Genomic DNA, 20,089 nt, shown 5'->3' with positions numbered 1-20,089 from the left:
AGTGGGAATTGCCCCATTTTTCAGGAGTAGCCTTTGTGTGTAGCCTGTGTCGTACTCGCCCAGGTTCAGGAAGCTTTCCTCCGTAAATGTGTTGTGCACAAACGTTCGGGTTGTACTGCTCAGGAACAGTGTTATGAATAAACGTCAACCACTGATTCCTAATTTCGTCCGTTTTCGGAAGGCCAAACGAAGGGGTCCTGCTTTCTCACCGAAACACTCAGTGTCTCCACGACATGGCACCAACACTACAACTCACTGAAGCCTTGCCTTCTTTCATCACGGCTGCCTTTGGGCGGGATTATGTTAATATTTCACATTGTGACAGACGTTTGCGGAAGTAAAATCTGGACTTAAAACAACGTGTTTTAGGCAGGTCTGGAGCAGGGTTCTCTGTTGGATAGAATAAATCCCTTTGGGGAAGACTATGAGCTTTGTAACTTTGCAGATCTTTACATGCACAAACAGATACGTTGCACACTAAAGGAAAACGATAAAAAGCATCATATGACCTCTTTAATGCTAACAGATAAGTGTGTGTGTGTGTGTGTGTGTGTTCCAGGACCCGTGGTTGCAAAGGACATCAGCACATACCACACTGTGTTCCTTTTGGCCATACTGGGAGGCATGGCCCTCATCCTGCTCTTCCTCATCTGTCTTCTGCTCTGTTACTGCAGGTGTGTGATTTTTCTGTGTGCATTTCCTTTACTGATCTCATCCTTCATTTGTTTCTTGATATTCGCATGAAACAAAGGAAACAATATTCATTGAGTATTATTTCGTATTAGCAACCCATTTAAATGCTATTCTGTATTAGCAGCTTATAAGTATTATCCATTGTGTAGTATTTTGAATTATCAGCATAATCATATTTGTAATTAATACTATTTAGTACTAGCAGCTTGTTAGCAAGTATTTGTAGAATAAAGTATCTGCAGTTGTATTTGGTATTAGCACCTTATTATTAACTGGTGAGTGGTGGAGGAATTTTTGGTGTCGACAGCAGAGATGTTCTCTTACGTTCGCGCTCCTTTTCCCATTTCCGTGTGACCAGGAGAAAGTGCTCACGCTCGAGACAAGCACACCAGAAGTACTCTCTCACCTCGTCGTTGGACAGCTCCAAACGAGACCAAGCCACGTCCATGTCCCACCTTAACCTCATTAACGAGGCCCAACTGGACCATGTGGGTGTGGAAGCAGACCTGCACACACCCATGTTGAAAGCCGCCCTTCACGACTCCTCCACCAATGAGCTGGTGTCGTCTCGGAACGAGCTCGGGAGTCGCTCTCAGCGTGAATATCGTCGCAGCTACACCTCCGTCGTCTCCTCAACCGTCCATCATCTCCATGCATCTGCTTCATCCTCATCCCCGTATGCACTGCACCACGCTGCCTCAGCTGGTCGCCTGTCCTCGGAGAGCAAGGCCAGTCCACGCGAGCTCTGCCTTTCCGCATCCACGACTTCACCCACAGCTTCGCCAGAAAGGGATCTGGGGGCGGAGCATCGTCCATCTGACTTCCTGCTCTCACGCTCAGTGGATCAGCTAGAGCGCCCGCCAGGCCTTCTGCCCCGCCCCGGAGCACTGCTCTGCTGCACGTCGGAGCTCCAGGTAAGCCAGGGCGGAGCCGTATATCAGAAAGGCCGGCCCACTTTGCTCATCCCCGCCCACTATATGCGGCTGCCTGGGACGCACCCTCTCTCAGGACAAGCGCTTCTGCTCCAGTCAGATGAGCGGAGTGAGCTCGAGAGCATCCGTGCAGAACTTAATGCGTCCCATCAGCCTCAAGGTGAAGTGGGGCAAGAGGACCACATGGGCGAAGGGGTGGAGGAGGGGAAAGTAGGAGCAAGGGAGGCAGCAGGAGGGACAGTGGATGAGTGGACGGCAGCGCTGCCTGAAGCCTTGTCCATGCCCAACTCGCTAAGTGAGGCGGCGCTTGGGGTGGTGCAGATGAACGGAGAAGATCAGCTACTGGCTGAGAAGACGTTAATGGAGCTGAGGGGTGGGAAGCCCCTCCCACACCCACGAGCCTGGTTTGTGTCGCTGGATGGCCGCTCGAACGCGCACATCCGCCATTCCTACATCGATCTGCAGAGGGCAGCACATGGCGCCGGCTCTGTGGGCAGCAACGACGCCAGTCTGGACTCGGGTGTAGACGTGAGTGACATCACGCCAGGCCGCAAGGCCAAAGGTCAGGGAAAGGCCCAGGTTATGTCACCCACTGTGGAATGTGCATCTCTGGTATTTGTGGAGGGTACAAAGGCTAACGTTAATGCTCATTCAGAACCCAATGAGAGTGAGAGCCAAACTCCTGCCTGCAGCCCAGAAGAAAACTCGCTCAGGCCCTTGTTGCCCAAAGCTGAGATCGAGGAAGAGACTATAATGCCTTCTTCACCTCCAATGCTCCCCACTCCTCCGCTCCCGTCCCCTCCTCCGCTCCCAGATCCCACCGTGGAGGAGGAAGATGAGTCAAGGGGAGACAAGGAACAGATAGTGAGGACTGAGCGTGCCCAAACGCACCTTAAGCTTTCCTCGAGCAACAGTGCCCCGGATGGTTTGGCTGTTCCTGAGGACATAGATGAGAACAAGAAGAGTCCATGGCAGAGGCGCGAGGAGAGGCCGCTGCTTGCCTTCAACCTCAATTGACCCCTGACTTTTGGCCTTTTTACCTGTGGAATTGCCTTTTGGCTGAAGGATTTGGGGTCTGACTTTTACGTTACTCGTAAAAAAGTGAAAAGTTGAAGCGACTGAAATCAATAATCACTTCCGGGAACTTGCTTGTGTTTGAACAAAAAGCGCTCCGCTAAACACATTTATGCACAACAGCTATGCCTTTTTAAACGAACTGCAAACGAAAGCCATTGTACGAAGGTGAGATGTTTAGCTTTATGAACCGCTGCTGGCGTTCAGGTAAGCAATAGGATCTTCAAGTGGTAGCATACAGCACTGAGCACTGCGTCTTGTCCACGGTAAATGTTTAATCACGTGTTCGTCCTCTGTGTCCCAGCACTTAGCTGAACAAAATCGCTCAGTCATGGTTTAGCAGAAAGTCTTCCTGATATGAATCTGTGACTGAAAATCTAATGAAGATTTTCTTTTCGTCCTGTGGTTTCAGTTTCTCGAGTGAGTGTTTGCCCCCCCACCCGCCATCAGAGGAAAGTTTTGAATCTTTGGCATCAATCAAACACAGTATTTCCTCCTCAGTACAATAATCCAGTGTATTCATTGGAGCATGTGTGAGCTTCCTGTTGTGCTTCACACTTGAGTCTAGACACGCACAGCTATGCATTGCTTTAATTCTGGTTGTTTTTATTATTCTTATTCTTATTCTTTTTTGAAAGCGTATTGTGTTTTCATTATTGTATTCGCCGTTTTTGATTTTAAACACGATTTAAGTGAACGTTTTATTCAGGAAAAATAGTTCCTTTTCTCTTTTGCTTGTCATACACATAAAATGCTCCGTGTGTCTGAAGTGCCTATGTAGCAGATGCGTTAATTTACAATCATCACGTCTCCTCGCAGATTAGATCCTATCACATACCTATGCTTTGTATTTTTTGTTTGTTTGTTTTTTGGTATTTTTTGAAATGTAGTGCATAAACCTTGTGTGTGTTTGTACATGTACAGTGTATGAATGATGTGTCTCTACTGTGTATTTCTCCACCTGTGGAGAAGGAGTGCATATTTCAGAGCGTGTCGTTGTGTGTTTCGGAGTTTGTGTATGAATCAATATGCTACACTTGTCGCTCCTTGGGAAAATGTAGTTTGTGTGTGTGTGTTACATTATATGAATATGAAAGCTGTCCTTGTGACATAACCACTTTGCAATCACTCCCCAACAATCTCCTTTTGAATGTCTGGACCGGTTGGTCACTTATGATATAAAGGAGTCCAATTATCCCACAATTTAAAAAAAATAATTTAATTAAAGCTACTTATGATTTTGAGAAACAGTAGTAGAATTAAACGCCTGTTGCAAAAGGTTAATCCACTGTGTTCATGTCAGGGAATTGCACTGGAATATTTCTCCATTTATCATAGCTATGATGGGCTCAATCGTATTGCATGCAGTTATCCAATCAACCAATCATGTGTCAATACATATACAATACATAAAATGATCCAGATACAAGTCCTCAGTTAATGTTCATCAGACAACAGAATTGGGTTGGATGCGGATGCGATCTCAGTGACTTTCACCATGTCATGGTTATTGGGGCCAGATGGGCTGGTTTGAATATTTCAGAAACTGCTGATCTCCTGGGATTTTCATCACAACACAACACTCTGTAGAGTTTTGTGTGAAAAATAAAAAACATCAATAAAGCACCTTGTTGATGGGAGGAGACTTGTTCAAGCTGACAGGAAGGCTGCGGTAACGCAAATTAACACTCTCTACAACCGTGGTGAGTAAAAAAGCATCTCTGAGCACACAACATGTTAAAGTTTGAGGTGGATGAGCTACAACAGCAGAAGACCACATCAGGTTTTATACCTGTCAGCTAAGAACAGGAATCTGAAACTACATTGGTTACAGGTTTACCCAAACTGGACAGATAACGATTATAAAATCATGGCCTGGTCTTTTTCCAGTCTTCAACTGTCCAGGCATCTACTGGCTCTTCTCTGGTTAAGATTCAAAAAATTCTTAAACTGCAGCACCGGAAAGTCCTGGTGCTTTTTTCAACCGCCGCGTCATCCTCCACAATCACCATTACCCTGTTACTATTTTTAAAAGCCTCATAATGATCCGTAGTTGCGGTACGTCAGCCACTAATGGATGATATTTTATCTACTCAGTACTTGCTGAGTCATGATATTCTGGTTGTTTCGTCATTAATTTGAGCCTCAAAATGAATATGAAATGATGAAAAACAAGCAAAGGAGAAGTACAAGAGCATTTTGTAATACTTCTTTTTCCAAAAGCCAGAAACTTTCAAAACATCTTGTTTACTTTTTGCATTTCAAATTGAAAAAAAAAAAACCCCAAGTGATTGCAGTGTATATGGACCTAACCACTACAAGGGTATGAGTTCAAATCCAAAGACTGCGACTGATTTGACACGAAGTGATGTGTGTGAATGCAACTTTCGTAATATTTGAAAGCTGTAAATGATCTGCTCAGAGGAGAGGAAACATGTTGCAGAGGTTTTAGGGTGTGGTGTTAGCCAGAGCACAGAAAGGAAGGATTGTATTTGTTTGAAGTTCAATACCGCAAAGCTTTACATAACGTCCAGCAAAACTGTTGCCTACAATGTTTAACCCTAAACGCCTCAACTGGACATTTGGTTGAGATAAAAGCATCTACTAAATAAGTAAATGTACTTGTGGTTCAACATTAAATGTCCAAAGGAAGAAGTAGAAGGCGGCTTAAATAAAAAATAAATAAATAAAAACGCTACAAGGGAACTACACATTTGAAGGTACAACATGCTACAACTACAACATGCACAGACTGGAGTGTGTTATTCCTTTTATACCACAGCAATTTAGCAACAATTACAATGACTACGTTTACATGGACAGCAGTAATGTAGTTATTGACCTTATTCTGAATAAGACAATATCCTGATTAAGTTGCTTTTAGAATATTCCTTTCATGTTCAGGTTTGTCCGATGTCCCTCCAGAATTTCACGTATCAACATACAGTTGGTCTTTGTTATGGTACCGTATACAGTTTTGGGTGTTTCATTTTTAATTTTACAAAAGCTTCAAGTGCAGTTAATTATTTCATGCTATATGTGCAAATAGACGACTGCTTGAAACCATGGGCTGCATCAGAAACCGCGTACTTACCTACTATATAGTAGAAATACATGTATTTCGGCTACTATATAGCAGGCAAGTACGTGGTTTTGGATGCAGCCGTGCTCTCTTGTTTGCCATGAAACGGTTGAGCACTGCCGTGTGTGTACGTGTCCTGTCGCAAATTGCGGTGAAAACTCCCACATGACGCTAATAGTGTGGTTAAGCTGTGTACATGTCTGTAATGCACGTCGATAATGGGACCAAAACAGGAATACTCCACGTGTCTTAATTCCATTTGTCTTTACTTCAAGTATGACTTTAGTCGGATTAAGGTCATCAATAATCACTGTTTACATACTAGTTTCTTAATCAGAGTATCGTCTTAATATCGGAATGTTGTTGTCCAGGTAAGCGTAGTGAATGTTAAATGTATTAATGAATGGCACGACATTCTTTAATTAACCAACACTTCCTGACCAGTCAGTTTCAAGAACAGACCCTTTTCACATGACTCAAAGCAGTGTATGGCTACTTCCGCCAGCATAGTTGAACATCATCTAGATGATGTTCAAGAACTTGCAGACAAATTTTCACTTACGACATGCGTTATAAACTTTATACAAGGATACAAATTCTTCGTTGAGCAGTATCTGTTTGATTATGAAGGTAAGCATTTTTGTATTGAGTTAGGATAACGGTAGTTATTGGCTTTCTCTTCTGCAAATGGAAAATCTTTAAGTCCTTATTCTTGATTAAATTTACTCTAACACAGACGGCAAACTCTTGTTGCAATCATGTTTCCATATTACCGATGTTAGCTATAGATTGTGTATTGTTAGAAAAAAGTCAGTAATGTATTCATGGTTAATGTTGTGCTGTGCAATTATACGTTAATATAAAAAGTAAACACTATTTAACACTTTGTTAGTAAACTTGTAGCAACACAGGCCGAGAGCGACGCACATTTTTCTAGTTGCTGCTAGCTAGCCTACTTTCCCATCCAAGGCAGTTACACGTTAGAGAATTGTAAACAGGAAATGATCTTTGTCAAAAGAATCAAAATATAAGAACCTGTAAATACGTAAACATTATTATTCTAATCTTTACCTTTCATGCTGTTAGTTAGCACGTTCCTGCAAAGGAAAACGGAAGTACACATACACTGCTGTGCGGAAAGACGGAAGTTTTCTGACGTCATTGTGAACAGGGACTATTGAGCCCTGTGCTATAGGTCTTTATCACACTTCCGCGTTCGCAGTACATGATCTTTGCCTTCATCCTTCCGAATGACACGAATACATCTTTTCTTCGTCGGTTAAAAAAGAATGAAAACTGATCTAGGGTTGTTCAGTGGAACTATTAGAGCATTTAGGGACAACAATAATTCCTCGCTGCCTTTGATACAGACTAGAGCGGAAGTTTGTTTTCGCTATTATTCGCAGCTTCCGCTTTGTGAATGCGGAAGTGAGAAAGGCCTATAATGAGCACTAAAACAAAAACTCTTATTATGAAGAGTCGTTGATGGACACTGTCCAGCAGGCGGCGCTGTTACTGCGGTAAGCTTCACTAGCCCGTTAGAGCCTTTCTCTCTCTCTCTCCATCCGTGATGGCGGAGGACAGCGAGTCTGCGGCCAGCCAGCAGAGCCTGGAGCTGGACGACCAGGACACCTGCGGCATCGACGGAGACAACGAGGAGGAAAATGAACACACACAAGGGTACGCTTTTTTGTGTGTTTTTCCTGAAACGTTCCCGAAGCGACTGTACAGAGTTTTATCTGAAAGGTTAATAATGGTCGTGATTAGATGCTAACACTAGCTCAGCTTTAGCATTCATGTCCAAAAAGGCTAGTAATAGTCATAATAATAATAATAATAATAATAATAATAATAACCGCAAACAATACCAAAGCTGTCAGCTATCATAAGTGCAAACGGTGCTGCAGTTGGTCAAGACTTTTCATATGTGCAGTATATTGAGTCCAGTGTGTGGCTGTGTTTCTTTACTGCTTGTCATTTTGAGCTAACAGCTTTTCTGTAGCCACAGTAACGGGCCACGTTTGAATGAAAAGCTCGAGCACTTTAGCTGTGTTTACTAGCTTAGCTCCATGTAGATAACATGACTAGCGTTGGTGTCAGTTAGCTAGCTAGCTAACGTCAATAATCTCATTAACCTGCTAGCTGTATTTTAATCTCTTTCTACTTCTGCAAGAGTTCAGCATTGTGGAAACCGCTTAACACACTCGCGTTAATTAGATGGTGATGATAAACCACAGCGCTGTTAAATTCTCGATTCTGATTGGTCAGAAGGTAGAGAAAAGGGGCAGGAGTATGTATTTTTATTTTTATTTTATTTTTTATAACTGCAGCTCTGAAAGTAGTTCCGGCTGGGTTTATGTTAATGCGCTCGTTTCTATAGTAACAGCTACTTCATCTGGACTTGTATGGAGGATTTCTGTAAAGTAGTGTGTTGTTAATATGGTGAAGTTTTCTGTCAGGAGACTTTGCACCTTTTATTGTTTATAGACTGAGTTTCCAGTGTTCTAAAGCTTTACGTCTGACGATGACAAAGTTTTCCACCACAGGAAAGTCTTCAGGAGAGAGGGCACTTAAGTGAAAAGTGGAACTAACTTGTGTCAAAAAGCATCGCACTATAAATGGATGGAATAAATTATTCATTTCTTTATTAAAGGAAAAATCGTTGGTAAATTGCTGTGGTGTGAGAGGACTAAAACACTTCAGGGTATGCTGTTATTGGAAAATAATCAACTTTGGTGTGATAACACATCACACCACACTGTCACACCACCCCAGTTGTTGATTATTTTTCTTTCCTTTTCCTTTTTAACATTTATTGAAGTGTGTGTATTTAAGTTTTGTCCCTTTAATTTGACTCAGTAAACTGTTAACAGAAAAGGCATCCAAGATGCAAAAAAAAAAAAAGTTCTCTCTGTTGCTAGGCAGATTAACAAGCCTCGTTTAGCGTAACTGAAAAAAATGCTTTCCACAATACCATCATCTGTCAGAGTCTCTATTACCAACGCATCGTCTCAGTAAATTAATTTGCAGTCTGTATACTGCTATACTTCTTAAACATGACTGATGAAGCCGATTTGTTATTTATGCAGTGTTAAACTAGAGTCCAGTATTAAGGTTAGAACTTCCATCCGTGATCCAAAGATGATCTGCTTTTGTGCAGGAGTCCTGGTGGAGACCTTGGTGCGAAGAAGAAAAAGAAGAAACAGAAGAGGAAGAAAGAAAAACCTAGCTCAGGAGGAACCAAGTCTGATTCTGCATCTGATTCTCAGGAGATAAAGGTCCCTAACGCTGCACTTATTATATCTGTTAGAAGCTGTTATTTCCTGTTCCCAGAAATGATTACTCATAACGTGACATGCTACTGTGTTAGTATTTTTTTTTACTTTCAGTTTAGATTGGGAGTAGTTTAAATACAGTTCTCGTTAAGTGACCTCACGCATCCAACTTACTCGTCATCGCTTCTCTATCAGAATCCAGCCATTCCCATGCAAAAGTTGCAGGACATTCAGAGGGCGATGGAGCTGCTGTCGACATGTCAAGGACCCGCCAAGAACATAGACGAGGCCACTAAGCACAAGTACCAATTCTGGGACACTCAGCCTGTCCCTAAGCTCAGTAAGTTCCTCTTTCAATCAGAGCTGAAGATACAGATATGGATTGATACAGTCCGGTTCATCAGTCTTAGAGCCTTGATGTGAAACTGCTTACATTTTCTTAAAGGAACTTGAGCAACTGGGTTTATTAGAAAATATTGTGGGTGGGTACAAAGTAAATGAACTGCAGGAGCACGTGAGGGTGTATGGGTGTGTTTTGATTGATGTCCAATAAAAAAATGTAAGTGATTTTAGTGTCCCTGTTGGAAATTCATCAGGCTGTAATTTTATAGTTTGCCAGTAATACCTATCATTACGTCATCGTTTCCTAACTGAACATGGAAATGACTTTAACGTTAGAATTTTAAATCACATTATGTTTAGCAGACCCAAACATGGCTGGATCCAGGTTTCCTACAGTATATCTGTGTGAAATTTCTTTCGTTTGATCACAGACGAGGTGGTGACCACTCACGGGCCGATTGAGCCGGATAAGGAAAATGTCCGACAGGAGCCATATTCCCTCCCGCAAGGTTTTATGTGGGACACACTGGATCTCAGCAATGCTGAAGTGGTGAGTGTGTGTAAGACCAACTCGTATGTTCTTTTCTGATCTGCGTACCTGCTTTTAGTGATTTGCATTCTCTTCTTCATTTCCTTCTAGCTGAAGGAGCTGTACACGCTGCTGAATGAGAATTACGTTGAGGATGATGACAACATGTTCAGATTTGATTATTCTCCTAACTTTCTCAAATGGTAAGATTAAAATGGTGTATTATTTTTTTTTTTATATGTTGCATCATGGAAAGTCTTATGTAGCTTATATTAGCTTATAAGCATTTGTTCAGCTTCCGTTTGGAATTAGGAAAGAAATTGACGTATTTTTATTTATCTATTTATTTTTATAAAATGCAAAACAGTAAGTGCAATTTGAATTGAATGGCCCTTTTGATAATGCGTCTGTATCAAGTTTAAAAATATATTCCATAGCCAAGTGGTCTTAGTATGGTTGGCATGTTAAGTGATGCTGTATTTGCCTGTTTATTAAAATTATTTCTCCTCGCCCGTCTCCTTCAGGGCACTGCGCCCGCCCGGCTGGCTGCCTCAGTGGCACTGTGGTGTGAGAGTCTCGTCCAACAAGAAGCTGGTGGGCTTCATCAGTGCCATTCCTGCTGACATCCACATCTACGACATGTGAGTGTGGGCGTGAAAGTTTGGAGACACTCGACTGAAATGTTTCTCATGATCTTAAAAACCTTTTGATCTGAAGGTGTGTGATTAAATGTGTGAAATCTGTGTTGTAGACAAAAATATAATTGTGCCGACGTATTCATTTCTTTCATTAGAAAACTAACGTTATATTTACAAAAACATATATTTTTTAAGCAGATGACATGGAGCGAAATATTCAGAAAAGCAGCCAATAAGTGTCCAGCATCGGTGTGAACTCCTTTAATACTGTTTAAAAATCATCTCGGGGAAATTTCTCAAGAAATCAATTGAGAAAATGCCAAAAATATATTTCTGGAAATTCTAGGCAAAAAGTGTGTCTACTTTGAAAATGATAAAATATTAAATTATTTTGATTTATTTAGGATTTTGTACCACAACATCATAGTTCCACTTGTTATTCTAGAGTTTTGATGAGTTTATTCTAAAATGTGTGTGGCGGGGGGATAATAAATTAAAAAATAACATTTATGGAAGCAGTCTCCAGTGTCAGCACTTTATAACAGATTTCTATTCTGTAATACAAAAGGCTGCGTCGTTGTTGTTTTTAAACTTTGAGAGATAAAAGAGAGTTTGTTGAGGAAGCACATGTGTAGCTGCTATAAGGTAAGTGGTAATATGAACTAACTTTTAAATATAACTATAAAATGGTTGAACAGCATGACGTGTCATTCGTTAATAAATGTAAAATATAGTAATCATTGGCAAATCACTGTGGTATAAGAGGAATAAAACAGTGTTTTAATCAACTTCAGCATGGTAACAGTGACTTCTTTTTCATTTTTTAAAAAAATAACAAAATCTCTTGCCAATAAAGTTATCTTTCTTTCTCTTTTCTTTTTTTTTTTGATACTTGTTCAGGTTAAAGAAGATGGTAGAGATCAACTTCCTGTGTGTGCACAAAAAGCTTCGCTCCAAGCGCGTAGCTCCGGTTCTGATCCGAGAGATCACGCGTCGGGTCAACCTAGAGGGCATTTTCCAGGCGGTCTACACCGCTGGGGTGGTACTGCCCAAACCTGTCTCCACATGCAGGTATCAAGACACACACATACACACACACACACACACACACACACACACACACACACATGGAACAATGAATCATTAATGTCTAAATGTTGATCTTAATGGTAAAATATTCTTTTTACTTTGCACTGAAACTTTTTGTACTGTTTTTGTAGGTACTGGCATCGTTCTCTAAACCCGAGGAAGCTTGTGGAGGTGAAATTTTCCCACCTTAGCAGAAACATGACACTACAAAGAACAATGAAGCTCTACAGGTTACCCGACGTACGTCTTTCCTGACTTGTGTTCTGGAAATATAGACGTATTTATAAAGGATGCTTATGCTGCATAATTTCGTCCATACAGTATAATGGTGTTGGCATGGATATACATATAGATCTGCTACTTTTATCTTTGTGGAAATTTTTATCCTTGTATTGCACCACAGAGCACACGCACTCCTGGGTTGAGGCCGATGGCGGCTAGTGACGTACAGCAGGTGACTGCACTTCTGCAGAAATACCTGAGCCGGTTCCATCTGCAGCCCGTCATGGGGGAGGAGGAGGTGCAGCACTGGTTCCTCCCACAGGAGAACATCATCGACACATACGTGGTGGAGGTACACTGCTCATATGCTTCCACAGACCTCAGCTAGCTTTGTGTTTAGTTCAGCGTTTAATGGAACACTTTTCTTATTTGAGCAGTTTCTGTAAAGTAGCATGCTTTACTTTTCCTGGATTTTGTATTTAAATCTCCTTTCATCGTCATCTTGTTCAGGGTTCCGGTGGCACGTTGACCGACTTCATCAGTTTCTACACGCTGCCGTCTACAGTGATGCACCACCCACTGCACAAAAGCCTAAAGGCAGCTTACTCTTTTTACAACGTGCACACGGAGACACCGCTGATAGATCTGATGAACGATGCACTCATCCTTGCAAAACTGGTGAAGAACGCAACTATAACATAAATTCAGACACCTTTATTTTTAAAAAATAGCATAATGGGGGTTAATACAGGATTAGGTACTTTTAGGATTGCTGTGGTACCTTTAGATGAACATCTCATAATATATAGGAATTTATATTAAATTATAGGACAATCCATGCTTGGGTGAGGTGTGTTACAGCCTGACACAAAGCAGCCTGGTTTATACTCGATGCGTGATTTTGTGGGCGCATGCAGAAGCAGCAGTACCGCGAGTATTATTATTCACAAACTCGCTGCGTATCCTGTGCACATCCGGAAGATTTAAAAAGCGATATATCCACTAGGTGGCACACCAGCACAATACTGTACCGCCGATCACAGTATGCCTGGTTTCCACGTTGAACTGTAACTGTAAAATTAACTTTGAGAAACAATTAAATGAAACAATATATGAGATTTTTTCATGACCCCGTTTGTAAATCAAGTGACCTCGTGGGGTTTGGGAACCTTGGTGTAGATAGATATTCTAGCACAACATCTGGTTTATGATTATACAGATGGGTGTGTGACAGGATACATGCAAAACCTCAAGTATGCAAAAAGAGGTTCTGGCTTTTGTGAGTGTATTTTTACTTCTTCCTGGGCCTGATCACTATTGTGACTGTGCTCTCTGCTGCTTCGTTGCAATATCACACACTCACACACACACACACACACACACACACACACACACACACACTCATTACAGAGAAAGTAAGCAATAAGAATAACGGGAAACAAAATTCAGGTGTGCCAAATCAGGTTGTGACCTCCCTACTATAATTTATTTATTTTAAACACTTGTGGGGGGAAAAAATAGATAATTTGTGAACTGAGTTGACAGGTTCTGGCTTAATCATAAGCACCCCCCTTAACCTCCTGACTCCCCCTGACCCCAACCATATATACACACACTATCGGTCAACAGTTTGGATGCCAAGAATACATTTCTGGAAATTATTTTGATAGAAAATATAAAATTATTTTGATTTATTTTGGATTTTTTTTATCACAACATAATCCCCATAGTTCCACTTGTGTTCCTCCAGGGTTTTGATGACTTTATTATTATTCTAAAATGTGGAAGGAAAAAAAAGAATGAGTGTTTCGAAACTTTTTAGTGTATATGTATATATTTAACATCAAAAGCATGAAAAAGAAGGAGCAGTAGTGTCTACCATTAGCACTGTATAATCAGTTACACTTTTTTTTTTTCTTCCTCTAGCTCGTGTAACAAATCAGCTGACTAATTCTGATTTTCTTTCTATTACAGAAAGGCTTTGATGTGTTCAATGCTCTGGATTTAATGGAGAATAAGACTTTCTTGGAAAAGCTCAAGTTCGGAATTGGAGACGGGAACCTTCAGTATTACCTTTACAACTGGAAATGTCCTGGCATGGAGCCTGAGAAGGTAAGCGAAAAGCAGTGAACTTAAAGAAATATCCACATGAGGCTGATGATGGTGCGATGTACAGTACTGTACAAAAGTCTCAGGCACATACAAAGAAATGCTTTAGAGCAAAGATGCCTTCAAAAATAATTCAATTAAATGTTTCTACATTTTTATATACTGTAAAGAGCAGTAAACAGTAATAAATGAAACAAAGTCAATATTTGGTGTGACAAAAAAAAAAATTGTAGTCTCAGGAAGAATTAGTGCAGTTTTATAAGGAAATGAACTGTAAGTTTTAGTGAGCATCTTGTAGAACCAGCCACGGTTCTTCTGGCGACTTTAACTGTCGCACTCACTTCTTATTTTTGCAGAAAAAACCCAGTAGACTTTTATTGTGTGTTTATCTGAAAAGTGTCTCTTACCTATGAGTAACTACTCTATGCTGCTTTCTTTATTGACATACAAACATGTTTCTGTAACATTTCATTTTGTGCTGGAAAACTAATGTTGGGGAAATCTAAAATGATTTTGTACTGACTCGATAATGTAGAAGTCATTAAAAAAAATCTATAACATAATTTGTACTTAATTTTTTTTTTAATAAAAAAAAATAATAATAATAAAGGTGGCTAAGACTTTTGCACAGTACTGTCAGTACCGCAGTTTAATTGCATAATGATGCACTTCTTTCAGAACACGAGTCTCATCAGGTGTCTGTTTTTATAACGCTATCGTTACACTGAAGCAACAAAGTAGTCGAGTATTAAAATATTTTTTGTACAAATCGTATTCTTTCCTTTTCCATGTTAAATACTTATATCTTTTGTAAGTGTTCCAAAATCTGAGCTTCTAGTTTGTTGTAGCGTAACTCCACAAAACAGCATATTGTGATACATATGTATCATGAAAATGTCTAAGTATTGCAATATGGGTTTATATATCTTCACATACACACACACATTAATTCATTCACTTTTATATTCATCATATTTTTATGTTAATTATGTAAATAAAACTTTTAATTTGTAAACAAGCACACAGCTACATCAAATCAAGTACAGCATAATGTTTACCAAAACTATGCTTTATATACCTTAACATGAGTATGGAGTTCCTTTTTTCTGGCTTCAGGGTCTACTTAAGAGTGTAGTTCACACCTGTTAGTTATTTTGCACAGTCTGAATGTTTAAAAAAATAAAATAAAACAGGATTTAAAAATACATTTATAATTGATAAATGAATTTCTAGAAATGACTAGTTTTATACAGGTGCACCTCAAAAAATTAGAATATCGTGGAAATGTACATTTATTTCCCTGTAATTGAATTCAAAAAGTTAAACTTTCATATATTCTAGCTTCATTACACATAAAGTGAAATATTTCAAGCCTTTTTTTTGTTTGTTTTAATCTTGATGATTATGGCTTACAGCTCACGGAAATCAGCCATCCTGTATCTCAAAATATTAGAATAAAGAATTAATAATATAGAAATGTCACAGCGTCGCATTCCAAGTGTCAAGCCACTCCTGAACCAGAGACAACGTCAGAAGCGCCTTTACCTGGGTTAAAGAGAAAAATAACTGGACCAGTGCTCAGTGGATAAAAGTCCTCTTTTCAGATGAAAGTAAATTGTGCATTTCATTTGGAAATCAAGGTCCCAGAGTCTGGAGGAAGAGTGGAGAGGAACAGAATCCAAGTTGCTTGAAATCCAGTGTGAAGTTTCCACAGTCAGTGATGATTTTAGGTGCCATGTCATCTGCTGGTGTTGGTCCACTGTGTTTTCTCAAGTCGAGAGTCGAATCAGTGTCTACCAGGAGATTTTAGAGAACTTCATGCGTCCATCTGCTGACGAGCTTTATGGAGATGCTGATTTCCTTTTCCAGCAGGACTCAGCACCTGCCCACAGTGCCAAAACTACTAGTAACTGGTTTGCTGAGCATGGTGTTACTGTGCTTGATTGGCCAGCCGACTCGCCTGACCTGAACCCCATAGAGAATCTATGAGACCAGACCCAACAATACAGACGAGCTGAAGGCTGCTATCAAACCAACCTGGGCTTCCAGAACACCTCAGCAGTGTCTCCATGCCACACCGCATTGATGCAGTAATTCATGCAAAAGGATTAAAACCCTGACCGAGTATCAGTGCATAAATTAACATACTTTTCAGAAGGTCCACATTTCTATCTTATAAATTCTTTATTCTAATATTTTGCGATACTGGATTTTTGATTTCCATGAGCTGTAAGCTGTAATCATCAAGATTAAAACAAAAAAAGGCGTGAAATATTTCACTTCATGTGTAATGAATCTAGAATATATGAAAGATCGACTTTTTGAATTAAATTACAGGGGAAAATACTAACTTTTCCATGATATTCAAATTTTTTGAGCTGCACCTGTATATTTTGTGCATCAGATCCAGCATTTATTTTTTCTCTGCTTAACCAGAACACATAGCATTTCTGCAGCTCTGTCCTTTGTCTCAGTTTAGCAGCTTGCCTCTACAAAAAAAAACAAAATGCAGCATGTTACGTTCCTGTCCTGCAGAGTCGAATCACTTCCTTACTGCAAATGAATCGTATGAATCGAGTAAAATGCAGACTGAAACCAGATACTCTCTGGTCGATTGTTTTGTTCCACACCAGTGTTATTTCTGCATTCTAACCTGCCTAAAGAACTTCACAGAGGTTTCCATTCAAACAGACTTAACGCTGATTATATGAAAGCACCTGAAAACACTGCAAATAATTACCGATTTGCTGTTGAATATTTTTTCTGAATAGACATTCTGAAGTGTGTCACTCACTAACTTCTCTCACCTTTCTTTCAGGTTGGCCTCGTGCTACAGTAACCAGCTGCTACATTCAGGTCCACGGGACACGGGCGGTAGTTAAAACAAAACATGAAGAAAATCCATTCAGTGAATGAGTTCCATCGCGCGGCTCTCTTAGGTCTCATTTTTGTTATGAGAGATTCTCTCGTAAATTTTTCCTCTCTAAATATCGGCAGAATGTGAAAAGCATCAGCTTCAGACTGACTTCTTCTTCTTACTGTAAACACGCAATTCCTTTCTTAAGACATGTATCAACTATTAATGTCTCTTTCTTGTTGTTTTGTTTTGTTTTTTAAATGCACATACATGATAGACAAGTGCACGTCTCTCAGATGAACTCCTTCAAACCCTTTTCCTTTATTTTGTTCCGAATCCGTGTGAAAGAACTAGAACCTGTATAGTTAATATGCGATATTTATTACATGTTGTGGTTTACAATGGGGTTGAGAAAGGGCAGGGTCTCTGGGCAGGGAACGCTGCTGTGGTTCTGGCTCTCGGTTGGGTTTTGCTGCATACACGAAGAATGTATCACTTTTTTCTTTTTCCTTTTCCGAAGCACAACATGCTCTTAATAGAGCTCGAACGATCTAATGTGCATTTTTAAGACGATTTATCTTTTGTGTTTAGATCACGAGGGCGTGCAAACCTAGAAGAATGTGAAGCCTCGTTTTTTTTTATTTTGTTCACTCCTCAGTGTTTAGTCTGTTATTTCAAACAATTCTGATATTTAGAATTGTATTTAAGTTATGTGTGTGTCTCATTTGTCAGTCATAAGGGCAAAAGTTCAGTGATGCATTTGCTGGCTTGTGCTGGGAATTTTCACACACAAGCACAATGAAGCAGACAAGACGAACAATCACATGCGCATCATCACTTTGATGATGGCGCAGTCTTTCTAGCTCGGCTTTCCCTGCACTTCTGGTTATACGCAGCTGAAAATTTGCTCATGACTTGATTTAAGTGCTGTGACATGGGACTTTAAAAAAACATTAATGATTTTTTTTATACAGTAGAAAACGCCTTTGTGTTCCTGCTTCTCTTATAAAAGACATATGTATCAGTGTCTACAGACCTTCAAAGCACATCCAAATTACAATCTTAAAAAGAAGTAGACAATAAGCTCACATTTTAAATCAGATGCTTATTCTCAAAGCCAGGTTGCTTTTTGCGAATGTGTGTGTGTGTGTGTGTGTGCGCGTGTGTGTATATGCAGTCCTGAAGCTTGCTGTATGAACCGAGCATGATCTCCCTCCCCCCCCCCCCCCCTTCATGAAAGTCACCCAAAGTACTTGCCTTATTTACGAGGTCTTTTTTTAAAATTCCTGATGTAGTTTTGAAATGACCCTCAGCTTTCTCTGAAGATTTTTATTAAACTCCATTGCAGGTTGTGTGAACTTCAAATGAACTTAAAAGATCAATTGTACCAGCACCATGTCAAACACGGTGGCCACCTGAATATCTGATTGTTTAAAGATGCGTCGATGAATACCAGCATGGATTATTTGAATAAAATAAAATTCATCTGAACCTGTAACAACTCTCGTTCACTCAATCTCAAAAGAAGTGGTATAATTTCTTTAAGTGTGTTCTGAAGTGTTTAATACAGTTAGTAAATGATAAGGATAAGGATAAGCATGATGCACTGAGGAGGTTTGTTTTCTATTCTCAACTTCACTGGATTTTGGAAATTGGATTTGTGTACACACAACATTTTCAGTGACTTAAAAAAAAAAAAAGTCATTTCACATAAGATGGCATCACTATTTCACTGCCAATTTGTAAGCAAAATTAAATATTGTGACATCATGCATCATGAAATTTCTGCAGGATTTTTGGTCACAGGAGGCCATAAATAGTCCAGGAGTTGAAAAATGTTCTGGTTAGGTGACCTCTAAAACCCCCTGAACTAATGATCACTTCTGCTTTGCTTTCTTTATCTTCGGTTTCCGGATTTTTGAAGGATTTGGGATGATTTTCTTCACTTTAAGAGGTTGCAGTAAAGTGACCTGGTCCTTCTTAACTTCAGGGGAATCCTCCAGTTTTCTTTTTCTCCCCCTCCCCGGTTCCGTGTCTTCAAGCTGCTGCTCGGGTTCTCCTGATACCTGGACCACTTCCGGTTCAGACGTGCCCGTCCCTGTAGGCACCCAAGCCACGCCCAGCGGCGGCACTTTGGGCGCGAGGGCCGCGATTGTATCGGCGAACGCGTCGCTTTGGCGTTTGAAGCCGAGCGCAAGCACGCTGCTGAGACCAAGAGATCCCGCGAGACTCGCGCTCAGACCCGGGACCTGGCACGCAGGAACCGAGCGGGTTTGACTCAGTGAGATGAGATGGGTCGTCATGTGGGCGGGTTTCACCGAGTCACACACCAGCACCAGGCCGAGCTCGTTCTTCTCCAGGCCTTTAGTCACCTCGTTGATGCCGATGGCGAGCTCGCTCCTCACGCGCTTATCGGTCCAGCCTCGCTCCTGTGATTCCTGAGTCGGTTCATTGGTGTCCACTGAATCTGAGCAGCCTCGCTCCTGTGACTCCTGAGCCGGTTCATTGGTGTCCACTGAATCTGAGCAGCCTCGCTCCTGTGACTCCTGAGTCGGTTCACTGGTGTCCATTGAATCAGAGTTTCCTTTCTTGGCTTTTCTTTTGCTTCGCCACTTTCGAAAAACTTTCACGTGTCGTTTTCTGAGCTCGAGCGAGCTGAGTTTCTCCGTCACCGTTTTCAGGATGAATCGCGCGTTTCCCTTTTCTAACGGCTTCCACTTTAAGTTGTACGGGTTGTTAAGAGACGTTTTCACTGGGACCATTTTCTTCTTCTCCTTCTTCGTGGCTTTCCCCGGTGTGGCCATCCTGCTCTGCAGCCAAGCTATAAACGTTTGCTTTAATATCGTTTCAAAATAGCTGCAGCGGTGAGCTCTTTATTCTTCCGTCCCACATCAAAACCTGGCACAGACCGCGTTTTCTCTGAAGCTGCAGCGTGTGAGTGGATTATGGAGGCGACCATATTTGTTTTGGTGCTCTTCTTTTGGTTTTTAATGGCGGTTGGCAGACCAACTTAAAGGTGCATTACCGCCACCTACTGGACTGCAGTGTGGGCAGCAGATCGCCGCATTAACATTGAGGTGTAAACGCTTTGTATTAAAGTATTGGCGCCGCCTGCTGTTTAGTTGGTTTAATGCAGTTTAATAAATACAGCGTGACATCAGGGGAAGGGTCGTGGTGATGGTGGTGGTGGTTGTTATATTAACCCATTTAAGAGTTATTAATCGTTTGACATTTGAACTGCACTTGC

At 40.8% G+C, this 20,089-nt stretch overlaps 3 protein-coding genes across 3 annotated transcripts in view; 2 read left to right on the top strand and 1 right to left on the bottom strand.

The window, feature by feature from the left end:
* Window positions 1-6,994, top strand: part of fam171a1 (family with sequence similarity 171 member A1) — a 41,864-nt gene extending 34,870 nt beyond the window's left edge. Inside the window, exons 7-8 of the mRNA XM_053610984.1 lie at window positions 560-674; window positions 1,052-6,994. Coding sequence (XP_053466959.1) covers window positions 560-674; window positions 1,052-2,642 — 1,706 coding nt within the window. The 3' untranslated portion in view covers window positions 2,643-6,994. The remainder of the gene's footprint in view (window positions 1-559; window positions 675-1,051) is intronic.
* Window positions 6,995-7,008: 14 nt separating this feature from the next.
* On the top strand, window positions 7,009-18,205 carry nmt2 (N-myristoyltransferase 2). The gene is made up of 12 exons (XM_053610985.1): window positions 7,009-7,461; window positions 8,942-9,059; window positions 9,252-9,396; window positions 9,830-9,948; window positions 10,039-10,130; window positions 10,452-10,568; window positions 11,466-11,636; window positions 11,786-11,894; window positions 12,058-12,228; window positions 12,387-12,554; window positions 13,851-13,988; window positions 16,804-18,205. The coding sequence occupies exons 1-12, from the start codon at window positions 7,352-7,354 to the stop codon at window positions 16,822-16,824; spliced, it is 1,479 nt and encodes a 492-aa protein (XP_053466960.1). The 5' UTR covers window positions 7,009-7,351; the 3' UTR covers window positions 16,825-18,205.
* Window positions 18,206-18,540: 335 nt separating this feature from the next.
* On the bottom strand, window positions 18,541-19,948 carry rpp38 (ribonuclease P/MRP 38 subunit). The gene has a single exon (XM_053610990.1). The coding sequence runs from the start codon at window positions 19,644-19,646 to the stop codon at window positions 18,720-18,722; it is 927 nt and encodes a 308-aa protein (XP_053466965.1). The 5' UTR covers window positions 19,647-19,948; the 3' UTR covers window positions 18,541-18,719.
* Between the last annotated feature and the right edge of the window lie 141 nt (window positions 19,949-20,089).

Source organism: Ictalurus furcatus, chromosome 23 (genome assembly GCF_023375685.1).
Source record: "Ictalurus furcatus strain D&B chromosome 23, Billie_1.0, whole genome shotgun sequence".
In the NCBI taxonomy this organism is placed as follows: Eukaryota; Metazoa; Chordata; class Actinopteri; order Siluriformes; family Ictaluridae; genus Ictalurus; species Ictalurus furcatus.
Note: the sequence above shows the minus strand (reverse complement) of the source record. Positions and strands in the feature narration are given on the sequence as shown.